This window comes from Pteronotus mesoamericanus, unplaced genomic scaffold (assembly GCF_021234165.1).
Source record: "Pteronotus mesoamericanus isolate MK-2021 breed Mesoamerican mustached bat unplaced genomic scaffold, CSHL_Meso_final contig_1, whole genome shotgun sequence".
NCBI classification, from domain to species: domain Eukaryota; kingdom Metazoa; phylum Chordata; class Mammalia; order Chiroptera; family Mormoopidae; genus Pteronotus; species Pteronotus mesoamericanus.
The window spans coordinates 487,152-512,953 of NW_026554998.1; the positions used below are offsets into that span (position 1 = coordinate 487,152).

The following is a 25,802-nucleotide window of genomic DNA, read 5'->3' on the forward strand; positions in this document are numbered from 1 at the left end:
CCTTGCAGGTCAGACCGCTCCTCAGGCGGTCTTTCTTTCTCCTTGTAACACAATCAATACCAAGAGTGTTCAAAGATTGAACTTTCTTTACCCAATAGGTTCACTTGCCTGAAATCCTACTACCCTCCTTCTCCCTCGAGGAATTAAATTCTAAATGTGCCAAAACCTGGGTTATGTTTATAGATAGGATGAGTTATCAAAAAAAACCAGTGAAACAAAAACCATAAACACTGGGTTATTTTTAGATTTAGATGGATCAGATACTTTTGGTTTACTTTACTTTATTCATTTGTGAAATGCTGGTGTTCTAAGTTCAGTGGAATGAATTCACTGAGTGCTTACCTTGTGCCCAAACAGGAAACTCAAGGTACTAGTTTAAAAAAAAACCAAAACCCTCTAGTCCCTAAACAGGGTTATTATGTAAGAGAGATAAGAAAGTTAGCCAGTAGCTGAAATAATTACCTAAGAAGGTTGGCTGGTGAAACATGGCTAGAAATGAAATTTGGCGAGTTGATCTAAAAAGGGGGTTTCCTTTTTGGGAATGGTGCCCTGAAAAAGGCGAAACAAACAAAAAAGAAAAAGAGTTGAGAAATCCCCTCCAGATGAAGGAGGAGATTGTGGACGACCTAGCCATGAAACAGAAGATGCAGCAATGCCAGTGTCGGGCCCCCAGGAGCAGAGAGGCCGCCGGCGCGGGGCGGACGGGGCGCGGGGGCAGGGGAGAGGCGTGCGGAAGACTTGGGAGTCCCACGGCGCTTCAGGTGGGAGCTTTCAGATCTCCAGGGAGAAAGTGACGTGCGTGATCCATGATAGATGTCACGAACGGATAGCTCTAACTAGTTTGATTATAGGAAGAATTTACAGAAGGATAGGGCTGGCAGGTTAGGGAAGTTTTAAAAAAGTTTTTAAAAAGTGTTTTTTTTTTTTAATGTCACTGTTTATATTTTATAATTGAAGTAGAAAGCATTACTGATATTTAACAAAATGTCACAGGCGTATTTGCGACTCAGACATCAAAACTGAGTCCAACCTGAGAGGACTCATAAGACCAGGTCAAAAATTAAAAACAAGTATCACCTTTCAGAGTTAAACCATGAACCTTGCCAATGATCCTTCAGTGCCCTATTGTGTTAGCTGAAGACTAGAATGACCGCATTCAGCAGTCCGAAGAGCAGAAGCACCGTCAAAGGTCGCCTCCCGGGGGGCGGAGGGCTGGCTCCCCTCAGGAGGTGCGCTCTGAGGCGGCCTCTGGACCTGAGTAAAGGGGCACTTCGGTGCCCGTAGCTGAAACGGTCCTCTTCTCCTTAAAAGTTACCCAAAGGTGAATTTCTGATGAAGTAGAACTTGATTTCTAAAGTGGGCCAGCCTGTTTGGTCACTTGTCTTCAGATCCTCATGCTTAATCACCCTTCCTTGGCATCAAAGAGGAGAGATTGTAGTTCATATGGAACAGCCATGACTTCGGCTGGAATGTTAACATTAAAAATTCTGGAATATATGAATATCCTCTTAGAAATACAACAAAAGATTTCTTCTTTACGTCAGTTCATGTAATTACATAAATTTGGTTTTGCATTGACTCATATCATCTTTTTAAAAAATGTTTTATGATAAATAAAACTGGTACATGTGATTGCTCTGTTAGTTCAGTCCTGGAGGGTTTTACTTTATAAACTATGTTCCGTTCCAGGAAAGTCGGCTGCTGGGACGAGTTAGTGATTTGGGAACAGTAGTTGCCCCTCCCACGTTTTTAACAGTTGAGGGTCATGTTCTTGGTCCAGCATCTCAAGTCTGCGCCCTTCACAAAGCACACTGTGGCAAGTCAGTCGATCCGGGCTTGTAGGTAAAGCCGTTCAGATGGAATTTCAGTGGTGCTGGATACTGGGCTGTGTGTATGAGCATTAAATAACAAGCCAAATTTTAGGAAGAAATTGAAGAAAGTTATTTTGTACTTCCTCCTTCTGTATCGCCATCCCTACCTCCACTCCCTTAATAGGGACAAGCTGAAATTTTAAATAGAACAATTGAGAATTTAATAACAATAAAGACAATCCTTGTATTTGATTTTAAATCTTAGGAAAATCATTAGGTTCAGATTTTGTTTCCTGTTAGTCTCCCAAGTTTTGGATATGGATTAATTAAAGCTGTAAACAGTAAAGAACAATGTTCTCTTTTTCACGGCATGAGTTCATTTCCTTGGAGACTGTTTCAGAGAAGCAGGCTTTGGGGAGACCAAGGCTGGCTGAGGCCTGCGGTTCCGTTCCCGAGCTGTCCGCCTGTGCGGGATTGATGGCCCACTTGTTCGCCCTGGTCCCTGCGGCGCGCGGCGGAGCCAGGCAGAGTCCCCTGGCGTCTTGGAAGACTGGCCCCCCAGCCTCAAGCCTTGGGGGCCTCTGCTTTCCCACCTTTTTGTAGCCTTGGAGAGCCTACTGTGAGTCTGTAGGGTCGGCGTTTAGACTGCTGTTTCCAATGGAACGTTTGTAATTCCGAGTTAATTTTAAATTCTCACGCTACTCCTGACTTATACGATGCTGGCCTATGGTAGCTTCTTAACAGTCAAGTTCTCCTGTCTGTTCCTTAGGTGAGCGAGACTTTGTTCAGGGTTCTCCACCATTCTTATGAGGGCGGGTGTAAATGGGCACGCGGAATATGGAGACTTAAAAATGTTGCCAGAATGACTTTTATAATGTATAGCACAGAATTAGTGTGCATTCTGTAAGAACCTGTGGTCTGATATCAACTTACATGTAAAATTCTTCCCAAACAGAAATATAATTCCTTATTAATAGAGAAACCATTTCCAGGGCCATAGCCCTCCCTTTATTTGTTGTTACCAATTTAAAAGTTGGCACATCCTCCAAAAATTTTAGTACCTTCACAAATCCTTTTTTGATGGGCATTGTAGGTGCCCATTTTAGGTTCAGAACTAGATTTTTGAATCACTTAAAAAGTCAAGGGAAACGAACTCAGCATTCTTCGAGTGCCCCTGGGGCTCTGGGCATTGTGCTGTGTGCTTTGGTGTTTTCTGTCGTGTGTGAATACAATGATACATTTTTCTTTACCTTCTGTACTTCTCTCCAAAAGGTGAATTTTAAACCCATTAGCATGTCTGTACATGTAGACATAAGTCTGGCACTTTTGTTCTAAATCATAGGAAAATACTACTGTGATTATGTACTAAAAAGCAACAAAAAACTATACATTTGAAAAAATTGTTCACATTTATGGGGCAAAAAAATGTGAAGATTGTTATTATGAATTGATATTGGAGCATAATGGTATAAAGAAAATTACTGTGGATAGGGATTGAGAAATTAGAATGACTGACTAGTTAAATAGGAGGGATATTTTACTTTTCTACTTTCAGACTCCCTATTTGAATGTTTGTGAGTGATACATATGTCCTCTGACTCATTGTGTTTATTAGCACAACAAAGTTTATCCCATAATATAGCTTTTTAAAATACCTTACTATTTAAACAAGTAATTCAGTTTTGTTATTGAATACGCTGAAACCATCCATGAAAAAGTAAATTTAGTAACGGCCTTCTTTTACCTTCAGGTCGTCTAAACTATTCATATCCAGGATCCGATAGCTCTCTGCTTATTAATGGTAAGTGATAATCAATTTACCCTAGCGAAGTTCACAGCCCAAAACAAGTTAGTATAGGTGAAAAAAATAGAGCAGTTATGCTTCAACAAGTGGAGAAATAGCATTAGTTTCTTCTGTAATGACAATTAAAACTTGCTATTAATCTCTCAGGAATTTTGTGAATAATTATTTTTCCTTCAAATCGTTGCAAGAATTTTGTAAACTTCGAGAGCTAACCAGTTCTATCTTGCAATTGGTCACAATGAGAATTACATACTGATACAAAAAGGATGGCTTAATCTATTTAGCTTCTGTAGACTGACCTTTGAAATGTCAACATAGAAACCATTTCCATGTAGTTGGAAAAATGTTCCAGTGTAATCAGAGATCTGAAACCAGAAAAAAGCAGCCTGAGACCACAGGGGTTGACATTGCAAAGGACAAGGGCATTGACTGTTTGCTGTATAATGAGAACAAGAAAAATGCTGTTTTATTGGCCTTTACAGTGTCTTCTCCCCGCCTGTTCTAAGTATTACCGCCGTGCTATTGAGTTCTGTTTTTATGGGCTTCTGCTGAAGCAAACTAAATTTCAGAGAGAAGGAGGGGGCGTCTACGCACAGCACTAATGAAAGAATCCGAGTGTCTGTTTGGTAGTCCTGTAGGTTAAAATAACTGGGGGACTGCAGAGGGCTTGTTTACTCCTTTTCTACTCATTTATGAGTGAGTGGATTTCAGATTTGTGGGTTCATTCTGCCTTCCATTTGCCAAAGCTCATTTTAAGTCCTACCACTTCTCAGAAGTGTTGCCCAGATAGCTTTATTCTCATCATTCCAAAAATAAAACAAAACAAAACAAAACAAACACAAACCAAACCAAAACAAAACCAAACTCTTACTCCTTGTCTGTAATATATTGTGAATGGGGCATTAAAAATTATCTCTCTGAGCGGACCTCTTTATGGCCAGTGTTTGAAACCAGTGCTCTGCAGGACACAGGGCTGTCGCGCCAGGAAAAGGTAGCAGGTTTGACTTAGGAGAGTGAATGTGGGCGCATCCGATCCTCTGGAGGCCGTGTGGTTTATAAAAGCCTTACTTGTTCACCAGACTTTGGTCTTTTCATGCTGCTGCTGCCAGAAATAAGGCCAGAATATAATATTTCAGCATAACTGTGTGGAGACTGAAAAGGAAACCCGGCAGTAACAGTGGCATCGGGCTGAGGGACAACGTCAGGGCTGCCCTCGGAGCTCGCCCCGTGGAACGGCCCCAGCGGCGGGTCTCCGCAGTGGCAGCCGCCGCCAACCTGGGGTCGAGATGCCGCTGTGGGGGCCTAGGCAGAGGGATCGATTCTTCTTTGTCCCAGTTTCCTCATGAAGTCACAAAATTAGGCCAGTTGCCCCTTGGGCCATCTTTGTTGAGGTGAGAAAATAAACATTCTCTAGTGGGTTTTCCTCAAAGTTAAATTCACTTTAATTTTTTAAAAAAAATCTATTATGAGATTGTTTTTCCTTCTTTCCCTGCATAAATATTTTGTCTTTTATGAACAGGTCATTTTTTAATGACCCTTACTTGGCAAAGAAAAAAATAAAGGTAACCTTTTCCCCCAAATATTTATGTTTTGAAATTTTACTGGGCCATAGACTCTAGTAGGGAACTAGATGTTTTGTACCATTGCATTCATGGAAATTGTATTCATTATAAAGGTCTGCTGGCTGCGGTTCACGTTGCTTAAACTGAAAGATAGGAAGATAAAGAACAAAGCAACGTCAAAGAAATATGCCGGCTCCACACACGAGGCCTCAGAGTGTGAGGTCGAGACTGTCATGGCCTCAGATCCGTGTTCTTGGTTGAGGGCTTCAAACTTGTTTTGTTGAATTGGATCAAGTGTTAGCTCCTAATAACCAGCCAACTAGGACCAGATGCCAATTTATGCATTTATAGTGGGGAATAAAACTTCTAGGTAGACCAGATGTTGGAGTTGACTGATAGGCTTTTTTTTTCTTCAGTAGCAAAGTAGATTATACCAGAAGATTGATGAAAAATTAGGCAGTTTTAACAAGCTGGAGGTGGAGGGGTGTTGAGACAATTTCGTAGTCACCTTTCTCTAGGCACAGCCATAGCCCGTCCTCGTAAGCCAGGTCTATGAACCGTCTTCTGTGGCAGCCGCTTCTCCAGGGGCATTGGTCTCGTTCATGTGCTGACCCTCAGGAGCTTTGCTCTCATTTTCGCTCATGCTTGGGGAGCACACCTGTATTGCAAACCTAATTTAATACTTAACTGTGCTTGATGAAGGTAAACTGAAAAAACACAAATGCTACCCATCTCATAGGATTGGGGTGAAGATTAAATGCATATAAGCCATTTAACATAGCACCTGGCACATAGTAAAGTTAAAACAGATGCCATTTAGGAAGGGGTGGGTTATGGTGCAGTCAGGGATGTTAGTACTAAAGATTTATAAAGAAAAAAACACAACACAAGGGATTAAGAGGAATATATAAACATTGTCTGTGGCCAAATATGCTTGTTTTTGGTCTATTCTTAAGGTAAATAACCTAAAACTTATCATACACACTTACAAAAGCAGTCCCTTCACAACTTAATTCATTTTCAGTTTAGAACTGAAAATAAAAGCCTAATACCTACTGTTGCTTTATATTCATTATTCAATTTTAAGACTTTAAGGAACTACCAGGAGCTCCCTGTTTACCACAGGTAGTCCATCCAGGCTCTAAAAACCTTTAGAAAGGTGACTGTATACTGCCGCTCCACCTGGCTGTAACTGTAACTTCCAGAGCTTTTTGTTCCAAGCCTCTTTGGAGTTGAAAGCCATTTCTTGCTTTGTTTGGATAAAATAGTCGAAGAGCTGTTTATTTTCTTCCTTGCATGAACATTTGAATTTCAGCTGTGATAATTATCGTAGAACTTATTTTGAAATTTTCTAGCAATCTCAAAAGAAGAAAGATTCAGAGCAGTCTCCCAGCTTCAGCAGTTTATATCGGAATGAGGTTGGAGTTTGCGTGCACAGAGATAAAAGCTTACTCATCCAGTGGGTCCAGTTACTGTCGGTGGGTCTGTTTGCCATTCTCAGTCATCAGCTTTCGTCCTGTACAGTGACCTTCATATTGCCACCGGTGTCTCTTAAAGACATCACCATTATAATCCAACAAATGATAATTGATAACTGTGCCAAGAACGCTATAGCGCACATTCTAGGGAATTCAGTTTAGTGCTGGCTTCTTAGTTGTAGATGATTTTTTGAGGGGGAATCCTTGGGTTCTAAGTGCATTTTTTTTTTTAAACAGGCTTTTTAGGTACTTTTCGGATATCATGTTGGTTTGCTACGGCTGCCATAGCAAGTACAGCAGACCGAATGGCTTACACAGAAGTTTAGTTTCAGCCCTAGAGCCTGGAAGTCTTGAGTTGATTTTTTCTGAGGCCTCTTAACTTGGCTTATAGGTGGCTGTCTTCTCTCTGTGTGTTCACATAATTTTCCTCTGTGCATGTCTGTGTTCTAATCTCTCCTAATAAAGACACCAGTCATATTGGATTAGGGCCCACCTCATTGACCTCGTTCAGCCTTAATTACCTCTATAAAGACCCTCTCTTCAAATATAGTCACATTCTGAGGACTGGGGGTTAGAACTTCAGCATAGGGGTTTTGAGGAAGGGATGAATTGAGGAATTCATCCCATAACAGATGCCTTTTCCTACATAATAGGAGATTTCCTAAGTCGAATATAATAGGAACATAGTTAGAATATCCATCCTATGGTTATAAAATCAAGCCAGTTTATTAACTAAGGCAGAAAGGAGAGAGATTAAAACATTAATTTTTCCTTTTCCCAGCTTGAAGCTTTACTTTGCCTAAGAAAACTCACATGCAGCCGCCAGCACCTCTATGCATTGCCCTTATTTCTCCAACCTCCCATTCTACTACTTTAGCCCTTGGGACTAGGTGCTTCAACAGTTAACCTTGAAAAAAATAAAAAGAACCTTGTGGCAGAGGAAGTTACAGCACAACAAGAAAATATATTAGGTTTTAACGAGCTCATGTATGCATTTCCTCTGTGGATGCCTTTCACTTAGAAACACCAGCTAAACTATTTGCTTTGTCTCATAGGAGCTGAGTAAGAGAACTTTGAAAGGTTAGCATATAGCGCAGCGGCTCTTAATTATAGTTCCGTGGAGAAGGGAGGAGGTTGTTCGCTGAAGGGTTGGGGTGGAGGGGAGAAATCTATGAAAAGGGAGTGTATAATTTCCTGGAGAGAAATATAGATTATAGTCACTGAAAATACATATAATATGGTCCTATTTGCTACAGTAAGGGGTGAAAGAAAAAGATAATATGAAAACATATTGTAAATTCTAATGGCGCTTTACCATTGTTAGCCATAGAATAGTATTGAAAAACTAAGAGTAATTATTGAAGACCAACCAAAGAATGAGTGTGTGTGTGTGTGTGTGTGTGTGTGTGTGTGTGTGTGTGTGAGTGTGAGTGAGTGAGTTTATTTTTGAGGAAGGGAGACAACTTTTGTTTATTGAGCATCTGACCAGCCATCATATATACATATGGTGTTGTTTACTCTCTTATCAGCTCTCCATTTTCATAAATGACAAACAGGGGTAGGAATATGCAAAACTATAGTTACATTCTCTGTCCTTCTCTAAGATAGCTTTTTACAAATAGTCTCATATCTTTATTATACCTCTTATCAAGATTCTCTAAATATTGTTGCAACAAGCTGGTCTAAATGGAAGTCAATGTGACATAGGAAATTCTGACTATTAAGCATAAATCTAAAATACTTTTGTGACGATGAATCCATTAAATTAGGAGTTGATGTATAAAATTATTTAAAATGATTCTTTGAATCTTTGTTGAATCATATGCCCTGGTCTCTATGATGATTGTCTGTGTTTTTGTTCTACTATCTTTATTCTTTTGTTCACATATTAATTCCTGTTAGCTTCCAGGCTTTGATTTATATCTTTTTCACTGATTTGCTAATTTGACTAATTCCCCACATACTTATTTTTTCAGTCCTACTGGAAAAGTCAGTTATTTTATAGCATCTTTTAATCCGAGCCCTCTCCCCTTGTTTTTCCAATAGCCTTGCCACCTGCCTTCTCAGCACGGGGACAGGGAGAGGGAGGGGTGGCGCTGTGACAGGCCAGCGTAGCCTGACGAGGACCAGCCTGTCCCTGCTGCTGACACCTAGGATTATTCTATCCCTCGTGTCTCTGCAGAAGTGATTAGATGTCCTCGTGTAGGAAAGGACACTTTCCTCAAATATATAATTTGTTTTTTATATAAGTACCAAGAAGAAAACCAAAAAGTGTCCATTACTAAATCTAATAGCACAGTGTACACAATAATAATACATTTAAATAGTACACAAAGGGATACAACACAAAATAAAATCCTTCTTTCTTTTCCCATCCCAGTTTCTCTCCCCAAAGATTCTTGTGGTTGCTTCTAGAAAAAAGATTTATGTATATTCCCACATCTGTTTATATTTTCTTTATTTTCAACTTTACAAAATAAGAATCATACAATACACACTCAGGCACCTCATGCAAAGCACATCTTAGAGCGCTTTAGTATCAGTGCCTGAATAGGTGCCATATTTTTTTAATGGCTACATGCCAAGTATTTCTTCTTATAAGTGTATCGCTATTGCAGGTACTTTGTTTCTTTTTGACTATAACAAATGAGAAAAAGATACTTTTTAAGAGATAAATATTTTCATTTTTATAATGAAATAAATAGTATATATCTATATAGTGTATATTTGTGTATAATGAAATATATGTAGTATATTGAAAAAAGACCTAAGTCTTTCTGTTTAAGTGTAGAATCCCAAACCAGTGGAATATTTTACTAGAGGGAATTTAACAATGACTAGAGGGCATTTGTAAGCAATCCTGTAAAGACATTTTGGAAATAAAACATTTATTAATAAATCTAATAACAACATGCATCCAGAAGTTATAAAAACTTATAGCCATAATTTTCCAGCCCATTTAGACATTCTTGAATCATGTTAGTACTAAATATTAAATTATTGAGGACTTATAAATCAAAACTAAGGAATGAAAATAAAAGTAAATAAACATATAAATCATATTCATTTTAACCCTGATGGGGACTAGAAGATTTTTATTCAATAATACGCATTTTTAAAATCTTTTAACAGGTCCTCTTTGGTAATTAAAGGCAAATTCTGAGCAGTTTATGGCAGCCGCCTTAGCTAGAAGTTTTCCAAATGTAGATTTCTTTAAACACACTTAAAGTGATTTTTTTTCTTGCTACTTCCCTGCATGGTTGAGAAACATCAAAAGTATACAACACCTGATAATCAAGAGGTTGGAAATCTGTCTGACAAGACAGATTCCTCAGGAAAATTGAGGTGTGTGTTACAAATATTTCACCATACTGTGTTTGTGGCAAGTGTAACTTAAAGTGGGCAAGGACAAGGTGCTCAGTTTCATCCACAGGGTAAGGTGGCACCTCTGACCTTCCGTTAATATCTGGGTTCTGGTTACACACGTGTGTGCACGTTATAGAATGTTTTGAACTGAACACCTAGGATTTGTGTACTTTCCTGTATGTATGTCACGTTAAAATCTACATTAAAAATAATGCATAGTGTTAACATCATTATAATAAGTAGAAATCAAACATTTAAGCATTCTCACTTCTGTGCTCTAGAATGTCATTGTTTTTATTTTTTTGGTACTCATTTATATTAATTTCCTGATTTGAATGGGCAGTTTTTATAGTTATAAACATTGTATACCTATTATCAGTTTTCCCTTAATGTGGGAAAATGTTTCTAAATAGTTTTCAGGACTTAATATCAGAATTTAACCATGAATCCTTTTATATTAACCTGCTTAATTTTGTGGCATAAAATCAAAGTTTGAAAGTACACATTTGACAACTTTGAGAGTATTAGAATTCACTTTTGATCAGTAGCCTTTCATGTTCCTGAAACTGTATTTGTTTTTGAAATAATGAAAGCTATGGGATTTTTATGTTAATTTTGTAGCTTTGAAAAGCTCACTCTTCGAACATGTTTTCTCAGAAATCTAGGCAACACCAGTCAACTTTTTAAGGTTAACAGAACCAGGATTTCCAAATCCTTCATTCCCTCAGACCCTGTGTCTTCGGAGCAGTTAGGTGCATGGATAGAAAGCCTTTAAACAAGCAATCTGCTTTGTGGTGTTTTTGTCTTTCTAACGTCTGCCAGGTTAACTAAATAAAAGAACACCTTTCCCTTTTTGAAAACATAAGACCCAGGGAAGGAAAACTTAACAGCTGAGGGAGATTATATGTTGTTTTCATCCATTTGCCCAAGTACTTTGGTGAAACCCCACGTTCTCTAGTGCTGGTAGAAATGTATTTTGCTACAAGACGTAATTTCACTATTGGAAAATGCGCACACCCGGCACCTCTGAGTCACACTTGTAACTCAGTTGCAGTCCCCGCAGCCTCCTGTTTAAACCTGATCTGCAGCCCGGGCCCCGCTTGCTGCGCTGCACCTGCGCTGGGCGCCTGGGCCAGTGCATGACGGCCCCCGACCTGCAGCACTGCCACCCTGCGGTGCCCGCTCTCTGCTTTCCTTTTAAGGGCCACCTCAAATGCCACCCCCACCCGACCCTTTAATGAAAACCAGGGCTCCTCCTGCTCTGCCCCGGTGTACCTGTCACACAACTGTCACAGCAAATAGGCGCAGCAAATAGCCGCATTATCATTATTTACCTCTTGGCCACGCGGTCGGGGCCACGCGTACTTACCTGTCCGCAGCGCCTCTCAAGGTGAGCGTTCAAGAAATGTGTGTTGAATGGAATTGAGGCATTGGGACAGGCTGGGCTTGTAAGTGCCAGTTTGTTTCAGGGAAGATATTTTCTCAAATGTGTTCTCATTTCAAGTTTATGCTGCCATTTCCTGAGTACACAGGGAAATACATATAATTATATAAATATATTTATACACTTCTCTTCTTGGCTGCAGCCTACTTGGTAATAAAATTCCAGACCTTTTACTTTTCAACATTTGGAGCATAGTAGAGGATTTGATTAGGGTCAAGAAACCTTTGGCCAAAAGGAACTTTGTAAATTGCGTAACAGTTTCATTTGTTATGATATTCTTTATTAGGGGTTAATTGAGAGGTAGTATAAAATGGCTACATATCCTGTAGTAGGGAAAAAGCCAAGAATTAAATATTTTGCTATTTATTTAACTGTTTTTTAGCAGGGAATTCTGAGAGAAAATAAGGTTACTGTGGTAGTTGGTTTAGATCATGTGACATACTCCTTTACTTTGATACTAGTGTGGACCTTGAGTGACAGTTACAACAATAAGTTCCCTTTAAAACAAATGTCCTTAAAGAACTTAAAAAAAGAAAGTAGTAAATTGACTTCTCATCACCCAAATTCTTTGTTTTTGACACAAAATAATATATAGTGAAATTTTTTCAATTTCAAAAGCTGGTAGATGAAAGCACAATTGATTCTTTTGACAATGTTTGAAAGGTTGTTTTTTTTTTTCTCATTTGACATGCAGCAAGGACATATGGGCGAAGGAGAGGTAACATTATTGTTTCTAACTTTTGAATGTATAGTTGTATTTGGAGAGGACTCAAGTTTGCTCAATTTATAATGATCGTGGGGAAGCGGGGCTGGTGGGGGAATGGAACATAGGTTTGATTCATATATACTTTACGCATTGTAGTTACCATCTAGATATTCTAATTTCAAGGAGTCAGAATGGTAGGATTTGGATTTGAACCAACATAATTTTCATATATCTTATTATAAGCTCAACTTATTTATATCTAAAGATTTGTTTCCTTTTCCTGAAAGGAATTTCTTAGGAGAAAAACAATTAAGATTCTTTAAAAAGGAAAATCCAGTCCAAATCATCTCAAAATACCTGACTGTATTAGAGGTTCAATTATACCTGAATACTTTGTCTACTCTTTTTTTTTAAACCAAGTCAGCATAATACATTTGATGTAAAATGAGATTAGCTAAATAAATGGCTAATCCTATAAATTGTAAACATTAGGGGAAAGCTCTGGAAACTTTAGAGAATTTTAAAAAATCATTTCCTAGAGGTGCCTGAATAAACCCTATTTTTGCCATAGTAGTTTGCCTTTTTAAAGACAGTTTTAAATAGCTCAGCGTTCAAATGTAAGCGATTTTTGAAAATCATTCAGGAAATAGCCTCCAATTTTATAGTCATTTTTTAAATCTTCATTATTAACTCTTTTGAGCTGTGGTTTTGTATGTTGAATTCCTGACAAGCACACATACTATTATGATTTGTGTTTAGCAATGCAAGTTGGAAGGAGGAGGAGCACGGCAGCAGGAGGGCGTTGGACTGTCTCAGGCGGGGAGAGCGGTCTGACCCGTTTCTGTGGGGCTCACTACCAGGCCCCTGTGCAGCGCCCGGGGCAGACTGGCAGCCAGAAAAGCGACCAGTGCTGGCGAGATTCTGCAGTTATTTGAAGCTCTGTGTTTTGCTCAGGATTTAAAGTTTGAACTTTAAAGTTTCAATACGGGAAGAATATAATGTACATTGGCATCTCTGGTCTTTTCTGCTTATACATTCTGAGTGATATTTTCCAACATCAAGCTTAATGACTAATTTTTAGAATTAGATAGCACTGTAGCAGCTGATTATTACTCAGCTAAAAGCAAATGTGTCTTTAGCATGCCTAAAAATCTTAAATTCTAGAAGACTAGACAGTGAAGTCAGATAACAGCGTTTAATGGGTTTTGGTTGTACCCCATTAGTTAAGGTAAACTAAGATGAGTGTTCGCTTTAAAAACCGACACCTTCATTTTAAGGACATTCTTAGAGGAAACTGTGTGGGCTGTGTTACTTGATGTTTTAAGAAAGTTTTAGCGATCTACATCTGACGGTCACATCTGATGCTTAGTGCACATGTCCAGGTTGCCAGGGGCCAGGTCCCATCCAAGGCGGTGCCGCCCGCTGCCAACTACTTTCAAAGGAGCGCTCTCGCCTGCAGTGTTTGCACTCACCTCGCCGAAGCTCCTGGGCCCCAGGGGCGAGTGGGGCAGCCCTCCATTCAACCATGAACTTTCTCCCTGGCTCTGTTGGGACTTGAAGGTGATGGGAATTCAAAAGCTTATCTAAGTGATTCTATTCGTTACTCAGTGAGAAAAATAAAAGCCACGGTTCTGTTGAATCAGCTGCTTTCCTTGTTTGTGGCGCGATCACCAGTGGCCAGGAACGTTTTCTGTTAGCTTCCTTTCCCGCTTTCTGTTCCAGGTCAGTCTTCGCTGTTCCCAATGGAAGATGGATTCTTGGATGATGGCCGCGGGGATCAGCCTCTTCACAGTGGCCTGGGCTCACCTCACTGCTTCACCCACCAGAATGGAGAAAGAGTGGAACGATACTCTCGCAAGGTGTTTGTGGGTGGACTGCCTCCTGACATCGATGAAGGTACATTTAGAAAGGATCATCCAGAACATAATGCCCAGAGGGCGGTGCACAGTAGGAAGCCCATAGACAGAGGTCGCTGTGATGATAACAGCGCCTTATTGGCCCTGGGCTTCAGTTTGCATCACTGTCTTTTCATATTTTCTTATCGTGGCCTGTGTGATTAGTTCACAGAAGGAAAGAGGGTAGGGCTTTGGGAGCCGAGTGAAACAAGTGATTGGACTAAGTGCAGTGGAGTAAACACCACTGGGAAAGCGTCCCAAGGCTCTGTTGTGGGCACACATGAGTGCTAACTGCTATTTTGTCTGTGTGCCATCTTGACCAAATTCAATGGGGCATTTTCCAAAAAGATGTGGACTCTGACTGGGGTGGTGGGTAGAGGCAGAAGTCTTGAGTGCACGCCAGGGTTGATGAGGACACGTGATACTGGTGGCTAGCACAGCACCGGCCAGGCAGACACCAGCTGGACCAGGTGACCGAGATTCACATGCCCAGTTAGGGCAGGATGACATAGCATTATCCCGGGGGTAATCCTGTTCAGCACGCACGGCCGGCTGGACTATGGCTGTGAGGTAAGAGAGTACAGGCGAGGTCAGGAGTCACCCTGCGGAACAGAGGGCCCACACGCTTGAAGACTGTAGAGCACGTGACGGCCAGGAAGGAGCGAGGAGCTGTTCCAAAGTGAGGAATACCGATGCCCTAGGGACATGACATCGAAACACAGCACGTGTTCTGGATGAGAAAGGAAAAGAGAGATGCTGCTGGGAGAGTTTGAAATCTGGGTGACGTGTGAATTGGGCGTTGTATCAGTACTGACTTTCTGACTGGGAGGATTGTATGGAAATAGATAAGGAAGTGACCTCGTTTTGAGCAGGTAGCAACAGTTGCGTTCTGGGTCATAGAGCATCATGTCAGAAAAAGGTGATTGGCAGGTAGGGAGACAGTTGGTAGCTTGAATCATGCAGAGGTTCAGAGAGAAGGAGGAGGGGAAGAGGCAAATGCGCACCATACTAACAGTTAGGGAAGCGAGGTGAAGGGGGCAGGCGTTCTTTGTACTGTTCTTGTAAATAGGAGATTTGAAACTGTTTTTTTTTCTAACTACTTCCCCAAAAATGATCACAAAAATACTGAAATCCACTCTTTTGCTTTGTTGTTCATTAGACGAGATCACAGCTAGTTTTCGTCGCTTTGGCCCTTTAATTGTGGATTGGCCCCATAAGGCAGAGAGCAAATCCTATTTTCCTCCTAAAGGTAATTCTTAAGATTCAATGTGCATGTACAGTTTATCCTTTCATTGTTTAATGTTTAGCATTTTCAGAAATGTTTACATTTAATGTAAAACTTTCCATTGTTAAACGTCTATTTTCCCAAATGCACCTTTAAAATTTCTACCTAATATATACTTCCAATTCAAATTTAATTTTACTTTGAGAGATGTTTCATGATATCAGACTGAACTTAATGTTGATGTTATGAGACTTTAGGCAGGAATATTATATTTTAATTTAAAAAAATGTAATTCCTTTTCCCTTCCTTAGTTTTAGTTTGTTCTTTCTCTTGAAGAATTACGCCCCCCCCCCCCCGCAAATATATATATATATGAGAACATATAAGCATTTTCCTCCTTTTTTATCAGGCTATGCATTCCTGCTGTTTCAAGATGAAAGCTCTGTTCAGGCTCTCATTGATGCTTGTATTGAAGAAGATGGAAAACTCTACCTGTGTGTATCAAGCCCCACTATCAAAGACAAGCCAGTAAGTGCATCCTAGCATGAGAATAGCTTCTGGGTTTGGCCTCCATCTCTACTCTGTTTGAAAAACTCGCAGACATCATGATGTTTCTGTTCATTGACATGTTTGTAAGTAGACTAGAAATGAAGTTTTATTATTGTTGCCAGGCTTCTAACATTGACATTCTGTATATTTGTGCATTTTATTTTGACAGTGAATTTTTGGTTAATTAAAATATTGGTAAATCTTTACTATTAAAAGACTTCACTTAGTAATGAATTTGATAAGGTAGCTGAATTTCCTATCAATAATAGATTTAGCTTATTATAGGCAATGAAATTTCCACCTTTGTTCATTTTATTCTTAAACATGAAGTGAAGGATTAGGATATATTCTTTGAAAATCTTTTCTAGTTGTATAGCTTCATTGCTTTGTAATGATGTGAATTGCTGCTTTTAAACATACAAAATACTCTGCAACAATTTTGAAGTTCTTTCCCCATGAGTTGTACTGAGAATGAGTCATTCGGGTCTGTACACTCCCTAGGTACAGATTCGGCCTTGGAATCTCAGTGACAGTGACTTTGTGATGGATGGTTCGCAGCCTCTCGACCCACGAAAAACTATATTTGTTGGTGGTGTCCCTCGACCATTACGAGCTGGTATGATTAAACAAACAAACAAACAAAAACCCTCTTTATCCTTGAGCATAAGAAATATTTTGTAAAGCTTTTTTCAGGATAAATTCTCCGTATGCATTTGAGTTAATGTCTGAGTGAGAGTTCTAGAATTGGTGTCTGGGTTTGAATTCGTGTGCTCTGCTCTCCATTAATAGTTGAATGACTTTGGACAAATTACTTAATTTCTCTAATTCTCAATTTCCTTTTCTCTCAAACGGAGCAGTGAGTGATCTACTTTATATGGCATTGTTTTGAGGGTTAAATGGGATACCAACGCAAAGGGCTTCGTGTAGTGCCTCACATGCCCACAGTCATCATTCCCATTTCCAGTCATCTGGAAAAAAAAAACAAAACCCTTCAATACTAGATTATGGATCGAGACATTTAATGTTTGTTTCCCATGTCTTCGTTTGCTCATCAGCTGTTTGCTGAGCTCTGAGATATAATAGGGTTCCCAGCAGTGTATCATGTTTTTAGCATAGTACTTACAAAAGAAATTTCACCCCCAATCAACTCATTTGAGATTTAATAGTATAAGTAAGATAAAGAACATAAAGTGAATAAAAATGCAGTTTCATAATTGTAGCACCTAATGGAAAAGATGACACATTCATTTTTTTCAAGTTTTTATAAGAAAAATTGGCAAGAGCTAGACTGTAGAGAAAGGTACCAAGATTTTGATGGAAATAAACCAGAAGGACCTCCAAAGAGCCTCCCGATGTTTTCTAGTGTTCAAATGATACTTATGCTAAGCTATACCTTGTCAACTGGTAAAGAAATGGCAGCAACATGGTGTAGAGCAGATAGACCAGGGCGCCACGCCCAGCACCACCACCCAGCTGCCTGGGACCTTGGACAGATTGATCCTCGTCCCTGTGCCTATTTCATAGCGTTTCTCTGAAGATTAAAAGAGAATATAAGTAAAACACCTGCCCTTAGTTAAAAGATAAATGGACATCTCTTTCCCTAAAAGCAGTGAACAAATGTCCTCTTGTGAACAGATAGATAGATAGATGGATGTCTGGACACCTGGTTGTAATCACGTTTGATTTTAATAATTATTATAATGACTTGAGCTCAGAGTAGAGATGAACTGCTTTTGATGAAACCTTTGGTGAGCCAGATGAGTTTTCCTAATTTCAAATACCCGCTTTGCCTCTTTCTTACCTAGTGGAACTTGCCATGATAATGGATCGGCTGTATGGAGGTGTGTGCTACGCTGGGATTGATACCGATCCTGAGCTGAAATACCCGAAAGGAGCCGGGCGAGTCGCGTTCTCTAATCAACAGAGTTACATAGCTGCTATCAGTGCCCGCTTTGTTCAGCTGCAGCATGGAGAGATAGATAAACGGGTAAGTCCTAGACTGCATTCCGGAAGTTCTAGAACTGGCCCTCTAAATGTGTCATTACCAAGATTGGAACGGGGGAGTTTTATATGACAATAAACTGACAGTGGACAGTTATCCCTATAGGACCAATTAGATGTATGTTCTGTAATGCATCTAGGAATTTCCTAGGAATTTCTTCTACCTCCTAGTCTTTTGAGTAGTCTAAGCAGAACACTATCTGAGTTTACTTGAGTCGATTTAATTTTTCCTGAGCTATCACCTACATCCATTCATTTATTCAGTTAGCTGATCGTTCAGTATTTATCATATTCTTCCTACCGCATTATATCAAGTCTGCAAACGCCCTTGAGGTCTCCCGACTGCTCTTGTTCCCACCCTGGGCGGCAAGCGCTGCAGCAGGGCCTCTTTCCCAGCGTGCCACGCACCACGTGATTGAACTGCACATCTTAGAAATGTTTCATTATAACAAATTAAGTAGAAGTCATAAACTTTCATTTGTAGCCTGTCCTGCTGCCTGAAATTCGGTAGTGAGCAGTGAGCACTGTTCTCAGCGCCTCAGGCCCCCCTTTGTTGGGCTTGTCTTCTGAGTCAAACAGTTGGGGATCGCCTCAAAGAGAGCTCTCTCCTCTGTTTCTGAGTGTGTTGTACTTGACATGCTGCGCTCCATTCGCTGCCTTATTTCCTTGCAGTCACAGACCACTTCCTATCTTTGTATTCCGTGCACCCAGTAAGTGTGTTGGTGCCAGGGACCAGAAGGCCCTGTCCCCCGAGTCTGCGGTCCGGTAGATCGAGGACGCCCCCTGACCCCCCTGCCAGAGGCCAGGCGGCTTGGTCCTCGTTGTGGTGAGACGGGAAGTGACACCCGAACGTGGGCCGGCCGCATGAGGAAGCACACTGTGTAGTTCAGCTGACGTTTTTTTCATAGAAACACCTTCCTGATGTGAAGGAAGCCACGTTTTGATTTGCGTTCCGGTGTCAGCTCTTTATTTCACGGAAGGCCGGCGCCTTCATTAGGACTGACTCGGATACCCGGCGCGCCGAGCTGTGGGAGGAAGAACGGGTTGCTCGGTTGTCCTGCGCTGGTCTCGGGTCAACGTGTAGAAGCCGTCAGGCCAGCAGCGGTTTCCACGTAATGCTCACGTTTCATCCCACGTGTGTTCCGTGTCAGCGGCAGGGCTGAACTAGGGTCGCAGGCAGCGTCACGCGACGCTGGGAGTAGGTCAAAGAGGAAGGCGTAGGTGCCTTTGCGCACGTGGAGGAAGGCGGCAGTAGCAGCCGCGGTGGATTGAAACGCGCCTGCGTGTGCTTTGTTCACGCTAAAACGTGCGTGTGAGCGAGCGAACCGTCTCCCCGGCCTGAGCGCAGCCCTCGGACGTAGGCCTCAGAGCTGCTCGGTGAGTCCGCAGGGATTCCGGCTTAATGTCCGCTCCTCCGCAGCCGGATCCCGCCAGCGCTCCCGCCACTCGGGAGTGCCCGCCCGGAGCCTGAGACGCCCGGCCCCGCCGCCCCGGCCCCCGCGCCCGGCTGCCCCCGCGGGCGCGGCCCCCTCCGTCCGGCCGCCCCGCCGGAGCTGGCGGCACCGGTGGCCGTGACCGCCCGGTGTGAGGGAGATTCAGCGGGAGTCTCGCGGAGACGGAAAACAGCCGGCCCTGATCTCCCGGGCCAGCTAACGGCCAGGCTATTTTTAATACTTGCGAGGCTCAGGTGACGGGTTGGCCTGTCGAAGACGGGAACAGGCCCAGTTTTATAAATGCACCTTTGACTTTTAGACTCGAGTAAAGCCTCCTGACTGACAGAGAAGGACGGACGCAGGGCTGGGGAGGGTGGGGCCGCAGTGCATCGTGACCCCCGGGTTCCGGCTCTGCGACGGCCACTCAGGAGGCCGCGCTGCAGAGAGAACCGCGGCCCGGCTTTGTGACAGGCGCTGCGGCCGCCCGGGCGCTGGGGCCGCCGGAGCCAGGCGCCGTCCCTCTGCCGTGGGCGCTGCAGCGCTGTCTGTGGAACCGGGGGCCCCGAGTGGGTTTAGTGGAAAGTGTAATTCCACATACAGTGAACGTCCAGCTCCACTAATTGCAATGCCGGTGTGTGTCTGTGAAAACTCTCCTGTGGGTTTAATTGCCTGTGTTCCGTGGGCGTCACTTGATTTCTGGTGGAATCCTTTCTCCCTTGAAACATGTTTATTGAATAAGACAAAAATGAAAAGCGATGTATAAAAACCTGACCCGCTTCTTCAAAGATAATTCAGTAAGAGAATTATCGACCCTTCCCTTTGGGGAAATTGGCCCAGACTCACCCCGACAGCGGCGGGCACGTCTGCGCGCGGAAGAGTCGCCTGGTCCGGCCACCGAAAAGCGTCAACGCCTGTCTCTTGTTTCTGATTGCAGGTGGAAGTTAAGCCATATGTCTTGGATGACCAGCTGTGTGATGAATGCCAGGGGGCCCGTTGCGGGGGGAAGTTTGCTCCGTTTTTCTGCGCTAACGTTACCTGTCTGCAGTATTACTGTGAATATTGCTGGGCTGCTATTCACTCGCGTGCTGGCAGGGAGTTCCACAAGCCCCTGGTGAAGGAGGGCGGCGACCGCCCTCGGCATATTTCATTCCGCTGGAACTAAAGGAGAACTGCAGTGCTCATTTTCAGGCCTCAGAATAAGTGCACTCTTCTGTTAATGCTGGCCCCTCCTCAGCCTCCTCCCGCTGGCATGCCCTTTCGCAGCAGTCTGTAACTTAACAATAGTGTAATGAAAAGAATGGCCTACGAGAGAGGGGTTTTGTAGATTCTGTGTCCCGGAAAACAATGTGGATGAACTCCTTTTTCGTATCGCCATCATGTTGCCTGGAAGTTTTATTCTCTTGTTTTGCTGGAGAACAAGAGGATCCAAACTTCCTGCAACGTTTTCCTAGAGGAGAGAGAGAAATATGAAGAGAGAAATGAAACGATAGAGTATTTTGGGTTTTTAATTAAATTATTGTTAATAATATATAAGAATACTTTTATTAAAATAACCATGCAACAATAACACTATCAGTCTGTCCTGACACAGTCTGTCCCCCAGGGAAACGCTTCTGCCTTTCTCTTTCTTTTCTTTCATCTTCGTTGCCTCTGTTTCCATCCCCTTTATATTCTTTTAACAGCAGTGGAGGAAGTTAACAATCATTAACAGGAAAGAGCAAGTGAAAGCAAACGCAAAGGCATGAGCAAGATTGAAGCAGCATGATCACTAACTTGGGGGGTTTAGAGGCTGAATATCATTTCATTCTGCCTCAGAGTTACTTCCACATCAGAAACAAAATAGTCAAGCAGGCAGAGCTAGGTTTCTTTTCTTTTAAACACTCTTTAAAATTTAGAATGTAAACATCGGGGAAACTTACTACTGAGGGGAGTGCACTTATTTCTTTTTAAACTTACTTATCTGGCCACAGCCCCAGGAAACCTACCAAAGCTAGAATTCACGACAGCTGGTGGGAAAACTAGCATTTCCTCTCCTGAGATCAAATGTATAAATTTTATTTTTGATGTTCTATGTAAACTCTATATCCTAATTTACAAACACTCATCAGGTGTCAGCCTTTGCTCTCCATTTTGACGCTAAAAAATACAAACGTACCAGATCTAGAGATACCTCAAGGATGTCATTTTTGATTGTGTTATATAGTACACTTGTAGCCAAAACTGGAAGACAAAATCAATACACAAATTGGCTGCTGATTGGCTGCTGATTGGCTTCCTTTTAGATTTAAAGTTACTTTGGGTATCCTGTAATTTAGTTGTAACATAGAAAATGGGGAAAAAAGTTTAAAAAAAGTTAAGTAGTTGCAAAGTGTTTTGCACTGTTGAACTAAGTAACTGTGTAAATCTGTGCAAAGATACGTATGTTTATCTTACTCTTCCTATAAAATAATAACATTACAGTTTCAGAACTTAGCATGGGACATAGTCAGTGTTTGAAGTGCCAACTTCATCAAGTAATGCATGCTTTATTATAAATAAAATCTAGCTTTGAAAGGCGTTATTATGTGTTGAACAGTATGCTTCAGGGGTAAATTTAAAATAGTCTCTTGAAGCCCTGGTCATGGAAGTAACTTTTATTTTAATTGACTTTATCTTATTAAATGCCCTATTCACCATTAAGAGGATTATTATCAGTGTGCAAAACATTGTTTAAAAAAATCTAATGGCAATCTTGCTAGTTGTGCTACCTAACAGTACCATCTCGGATCCTTCAAAACCAAAGACTTGGCCCAGCACTGCGGTGGAACCATCTGGCTGATGCCCCCGACCGATTCTCTTTAGGAAAAGCAGCCCTTTATTTTTAATACAGGCTTTAACGAACTGTGTACCTGGGAAGTTCCAAAGGTCAAAATGGAGGCATTTGCTGTCTAATAGTCCAACACAGAGTGGGAGCTGCTTTTCGAGAATTCCCTGCAAATGTTGAAAGCAGTCATGCGGAGGGAGGGTGCTCTTGTGCAGCTGGTCAGGGACTTTTTTTTCTTTTCTCCTGAACTACATGATTCTAAGTGGAATGTTCATTTGCCTCTTTCTTCTTTTACACGCTTGTAGGTGGCTTGGGGTGTGCTATTGTGCTGTTCCCACTCAGTAAACAGGTGTGATGAGTTAACAAGAAATAACACTGTTTGAGAACTAGCTTTGAATAATAATTTTTCCCTTTGTACATGACCTGCTGAATTTCGGTACAGTGTTTTTGTAGCTAACTTATTTTGTCATGCACATAATGTATATTTGTTATGCACTACTTTTGTATATCTTGTTTTTCCAACAGTGAACATTTTTAGGCACACTTTTCACTGACGGGATATCTCTTTATGCAATACCTCAATTTTTCATATTGCAAAGAGTAGCTTTTTGTACTTTTATTACTGAGAGATCTTCATATACTTCATTTTTTAATATAAATAATTTTAATAAATTTTATTTTCTTATATTCTGCTTTTTATACATTTCAGTGCTCTGCATACATTTTAAATTATGAATGTTGTGCACAGCAATGCTATTTTAGAGTCTGCAGAGAAGAGAAAGCATGTTGCTTAAACATCCTTCCCCAACACCAGCTATTGGTGTACCTATAATTTAAGAAATAGTCTATGTAAAGTCACAAATTAATGAAAAAAATTCGCATGAAAATGACAGATAACACTGTAGTTCCTAAAAAACAATTAAATGCATAAGCATATGTTAGAAATTTAAAATAACAAAATTGTCTACAGCTTCTTACTAAGTTTTTAAAATTATTCATAACGCAGACATTTTTGGTGAATGTTTAGCCATTTTTAATATTAATAAATTGATGTTAAGTGTTTGATTCAGAGATGTCTGCTCTTTTAAATTATATATAAAGAAAAAAAAAAACCCAGCCTGCCGCAGGACAGGTGTGTAATGTTAGTGTGCATGACTAAGGTAAGAAATCGCTATTCTACTAATATTTACTTGTGATTGTGTGACAAGTGTGTTTACAGATTATTTGGTTACACTTCAATTTACAGGGCATAAACAGTTAGTATCTATTACTCTGAACTTTATCGATTACATGTCCTTCAGATTACATGGGATTGTAGTTGGGAGTTACCATGTAACTCAAAACATAATTAACATGTAATTAGTTTACAGATTTTAGGGTATCACTTCAATTTACCAAGCATGTAGTTGTAGCGCACTTAGCATGGCACCAGCCATGTACTTACAATGTAGTTACAGAGTAATTACATGGTTATTTTTGCAATGTAAAATAAAGTGTTTCTGATTATTTTCTATGTAAAAGACCCCCCCGCCCCCTCTGGTCCCCACGCTTTGGTATAATATATCTACTTCCCATACACAGACCTCTGCAGAGTGCAAAATAAAACTTGCAGTGAGTGAATTAGCATTTTTTGAGAGTGCTGTTGGAAAGACTTGATAATTCACCCCTTTTGTTTTGAAGAGTTGAATCTTCTGTTCAAAGGTGATTTAAAACTTGAATGTGATGAATTGTGGCAAGTTAACTTCAAGTTATGTGCAATACTTATTTCAAACTTTTGAAAGATCTTTGCAGTGTAATTCTTTGTTTTTAATTGCAGACATTTAAAAATGTCATTTTCTACTGTTAAGAGTAATCCTCTTTCTTGCTGGTGTTTCTAAAGAAAAGAATCAGAAATCAATCTTTCTACTAATGTAAATTTGAGATTATTTTTAAAAATGGAATAAAAGAGGTTTTGGTCATTTGCTTTATTTTATTATCTTATTTTAAAGCTACTGTGATTGATAGCATTGTAAGAATCGGGACAATATTGTATTCAACTGTTTTATTTTTTATATTTTTAAAATTTAAAGTATAATTAGTTTTTATAATTTGCATCAGATTTTTGTTATATTTTTTGGAAGTGAAACTTTTAGCAAGTGGGTGTCTAGTTTTTACTAATCCCTAATGTTTTTTTTTTCCAGTGTATTGCTCATATTATCAGAAGGAAAAGTTATTTAAGTATGTCAGTTAATTGTACTACTTGGCTGAATTTCCATATAGTTTTTACTGTGTATGGGGAGGTTGTAGTATTTATTATAGCATTTTAAATAAGGGTAATTCATTTTTTATTAAAGTCATTTTCACGTTAAGTTCTTATTTTTGTATGTTCTACTCTTAAGTTATATAACACAGTTCCTTTTTTAAAAGAGTTCATTTGTTGAAGTGCTAGTGGAAAATTAATGTTATTAAATAGTTTGCAAATGACTATTTATACCAGTATGCATATAATTTTTAAATATTTGTAATGTGAGATGTTGAATGAATAAAACTTTTAACTCAGTGTTCTTTTAATATACTTATTTATTTTCAACCTAAGTAGGTTATACTTCCCTTGTTGGGAAAATAACATTTAAAAAATACTGGGAATGTATTCCTGGGCCACGACAGAATGAAGCAAGAAGACATCCAGTCCCGTGAGTACTAGTGGTGAGGGAGCACAGCCGGCATGAGCCCGTACGGCCTGCACGGTCATCCCCACGCGGCCTGCACAGGCCTCTCTGTAGCCGGGAGTACGTTTTCGAGGCCTGAGGCCCAGGTCCATGCGTTCGGTCATTGCTCGTGGCCAACTGTCCAATAAAAGTGAGGGCTTACGTGTTTGTTTAATAGGGAAAGTCGGTATCTGGGAGGTTTCCTTGTGGGTTTGTCAATGAAGACTCTGGATTTCTGGCCACTCTACAAGAGGCTCCTGGTTAACAGGTCTCCTTCTACTTTCAGTTGCTCCCTAGACCCTACGTCACAGGATGTGGCCCCGGGGATTTTCATCTCTACAGCGTGGGAGTTGAAAGTCTTATCTTTGTTTCGGTTCATTAATTGTGGACTGCTGAATACTCTTAATGTGTTAGTATTTCTATTTTAAATTGCATTTTCAAAGTGTTAACTTGAGGATTTATTATAACAGAAAGTATCACATGGAGAATATCTCATTTTGTGAAATTTAATTTCTGCTCTTTTTTACCTTGAATATAGTTATTTTTAAGACTAGAAGGAGTAATAGTTGTTCTGAGACAAATGGACTTAGAGGCCTTTTGCTTCTAAATTGTCTTCCTCAGTATGCAACTCTTCAGACTATAGGGGCTCCTGAGAGTTGAGAGAGAAGCATCGATTTGTTTTTCCACTTACTTACACATTCATCGGTGCCTTGACCGGAGATCGAACCTGCAACCTTAGCATATCAGCATAACGCTCTAACCATCTGAGCTACCCAGCCAGGGCAGCAACCTGTGCTTTGACTCTTCCATTCCATGATACACTTTCTTTCTGATAATTCATATAGTTTGCCTCCTTCAAATATTTCCCTTTGCAAACGTCCCCCAGCACCCAGCCCCCATGAGCTTCGAATGAACTCTAAGAAATCAGCAAATGAACACTGTGCCCTACCATGAACTCTTTCTCTAGCAGTACCAAATCAGTCTCTTATTAGAGAACATCTTGTTTTGGCACGCCTGAGTCTTGTCGTGATATTTTAA

At 40.6% G+C, this 25,802-nt stretch overlaps 1 protein-coding gene across 3 annotated transcripts in view; it reads left to right on the forward strand.

Annotated features, from left to right (window-relative positions):
- CPEB4 (cytoplasmic polyadenylation element binding protein 4) overlaps positions 1–22,133 on the forward strand; it is a 53,925-nt gene extending 31,792 nt beyond the window's left edge. The window contains exons 3-9 of one of the 3 annotated variants that reach the window (XM_054567618.1): positions 3,562–3,612; positions 13,894–14,067; positions 15,226–15,315; positions 15,701–15,819; positions 16,342–16,456; positions 17,646–17,827; positions 20,209–22,133. In XM_054567618.1, the coding sequence (XP_054423593.1) occupies positions 3,562–3,612; positions 13,894–14,067; positions 15,226–15,315; positions 15,701–15,819; positions 16,342–16,456; positions 17,646–17,827; positions 20,209–20,436 (959 nt within the window). In that variant the 3' untranslated portion in view covers positions 20,437–22,133. Of the gene's footprint in view, positions 1–3,561; positions 3,613–12,159; positions 12,184–13,893; positions 14,068–15,225; positions 15,316–15,700; positions 15,820–16,341; positions 16,457–17,645; positions 17,828–20,208 lie in introns of all 3 variants that reach the window. The other 2 variants (XM_054567674.1, XM_054567754.1) reach the window with 2 other exon arrangements.
- Positions 22,134–25,802: the final 3,669 nt, after the last annotated feature.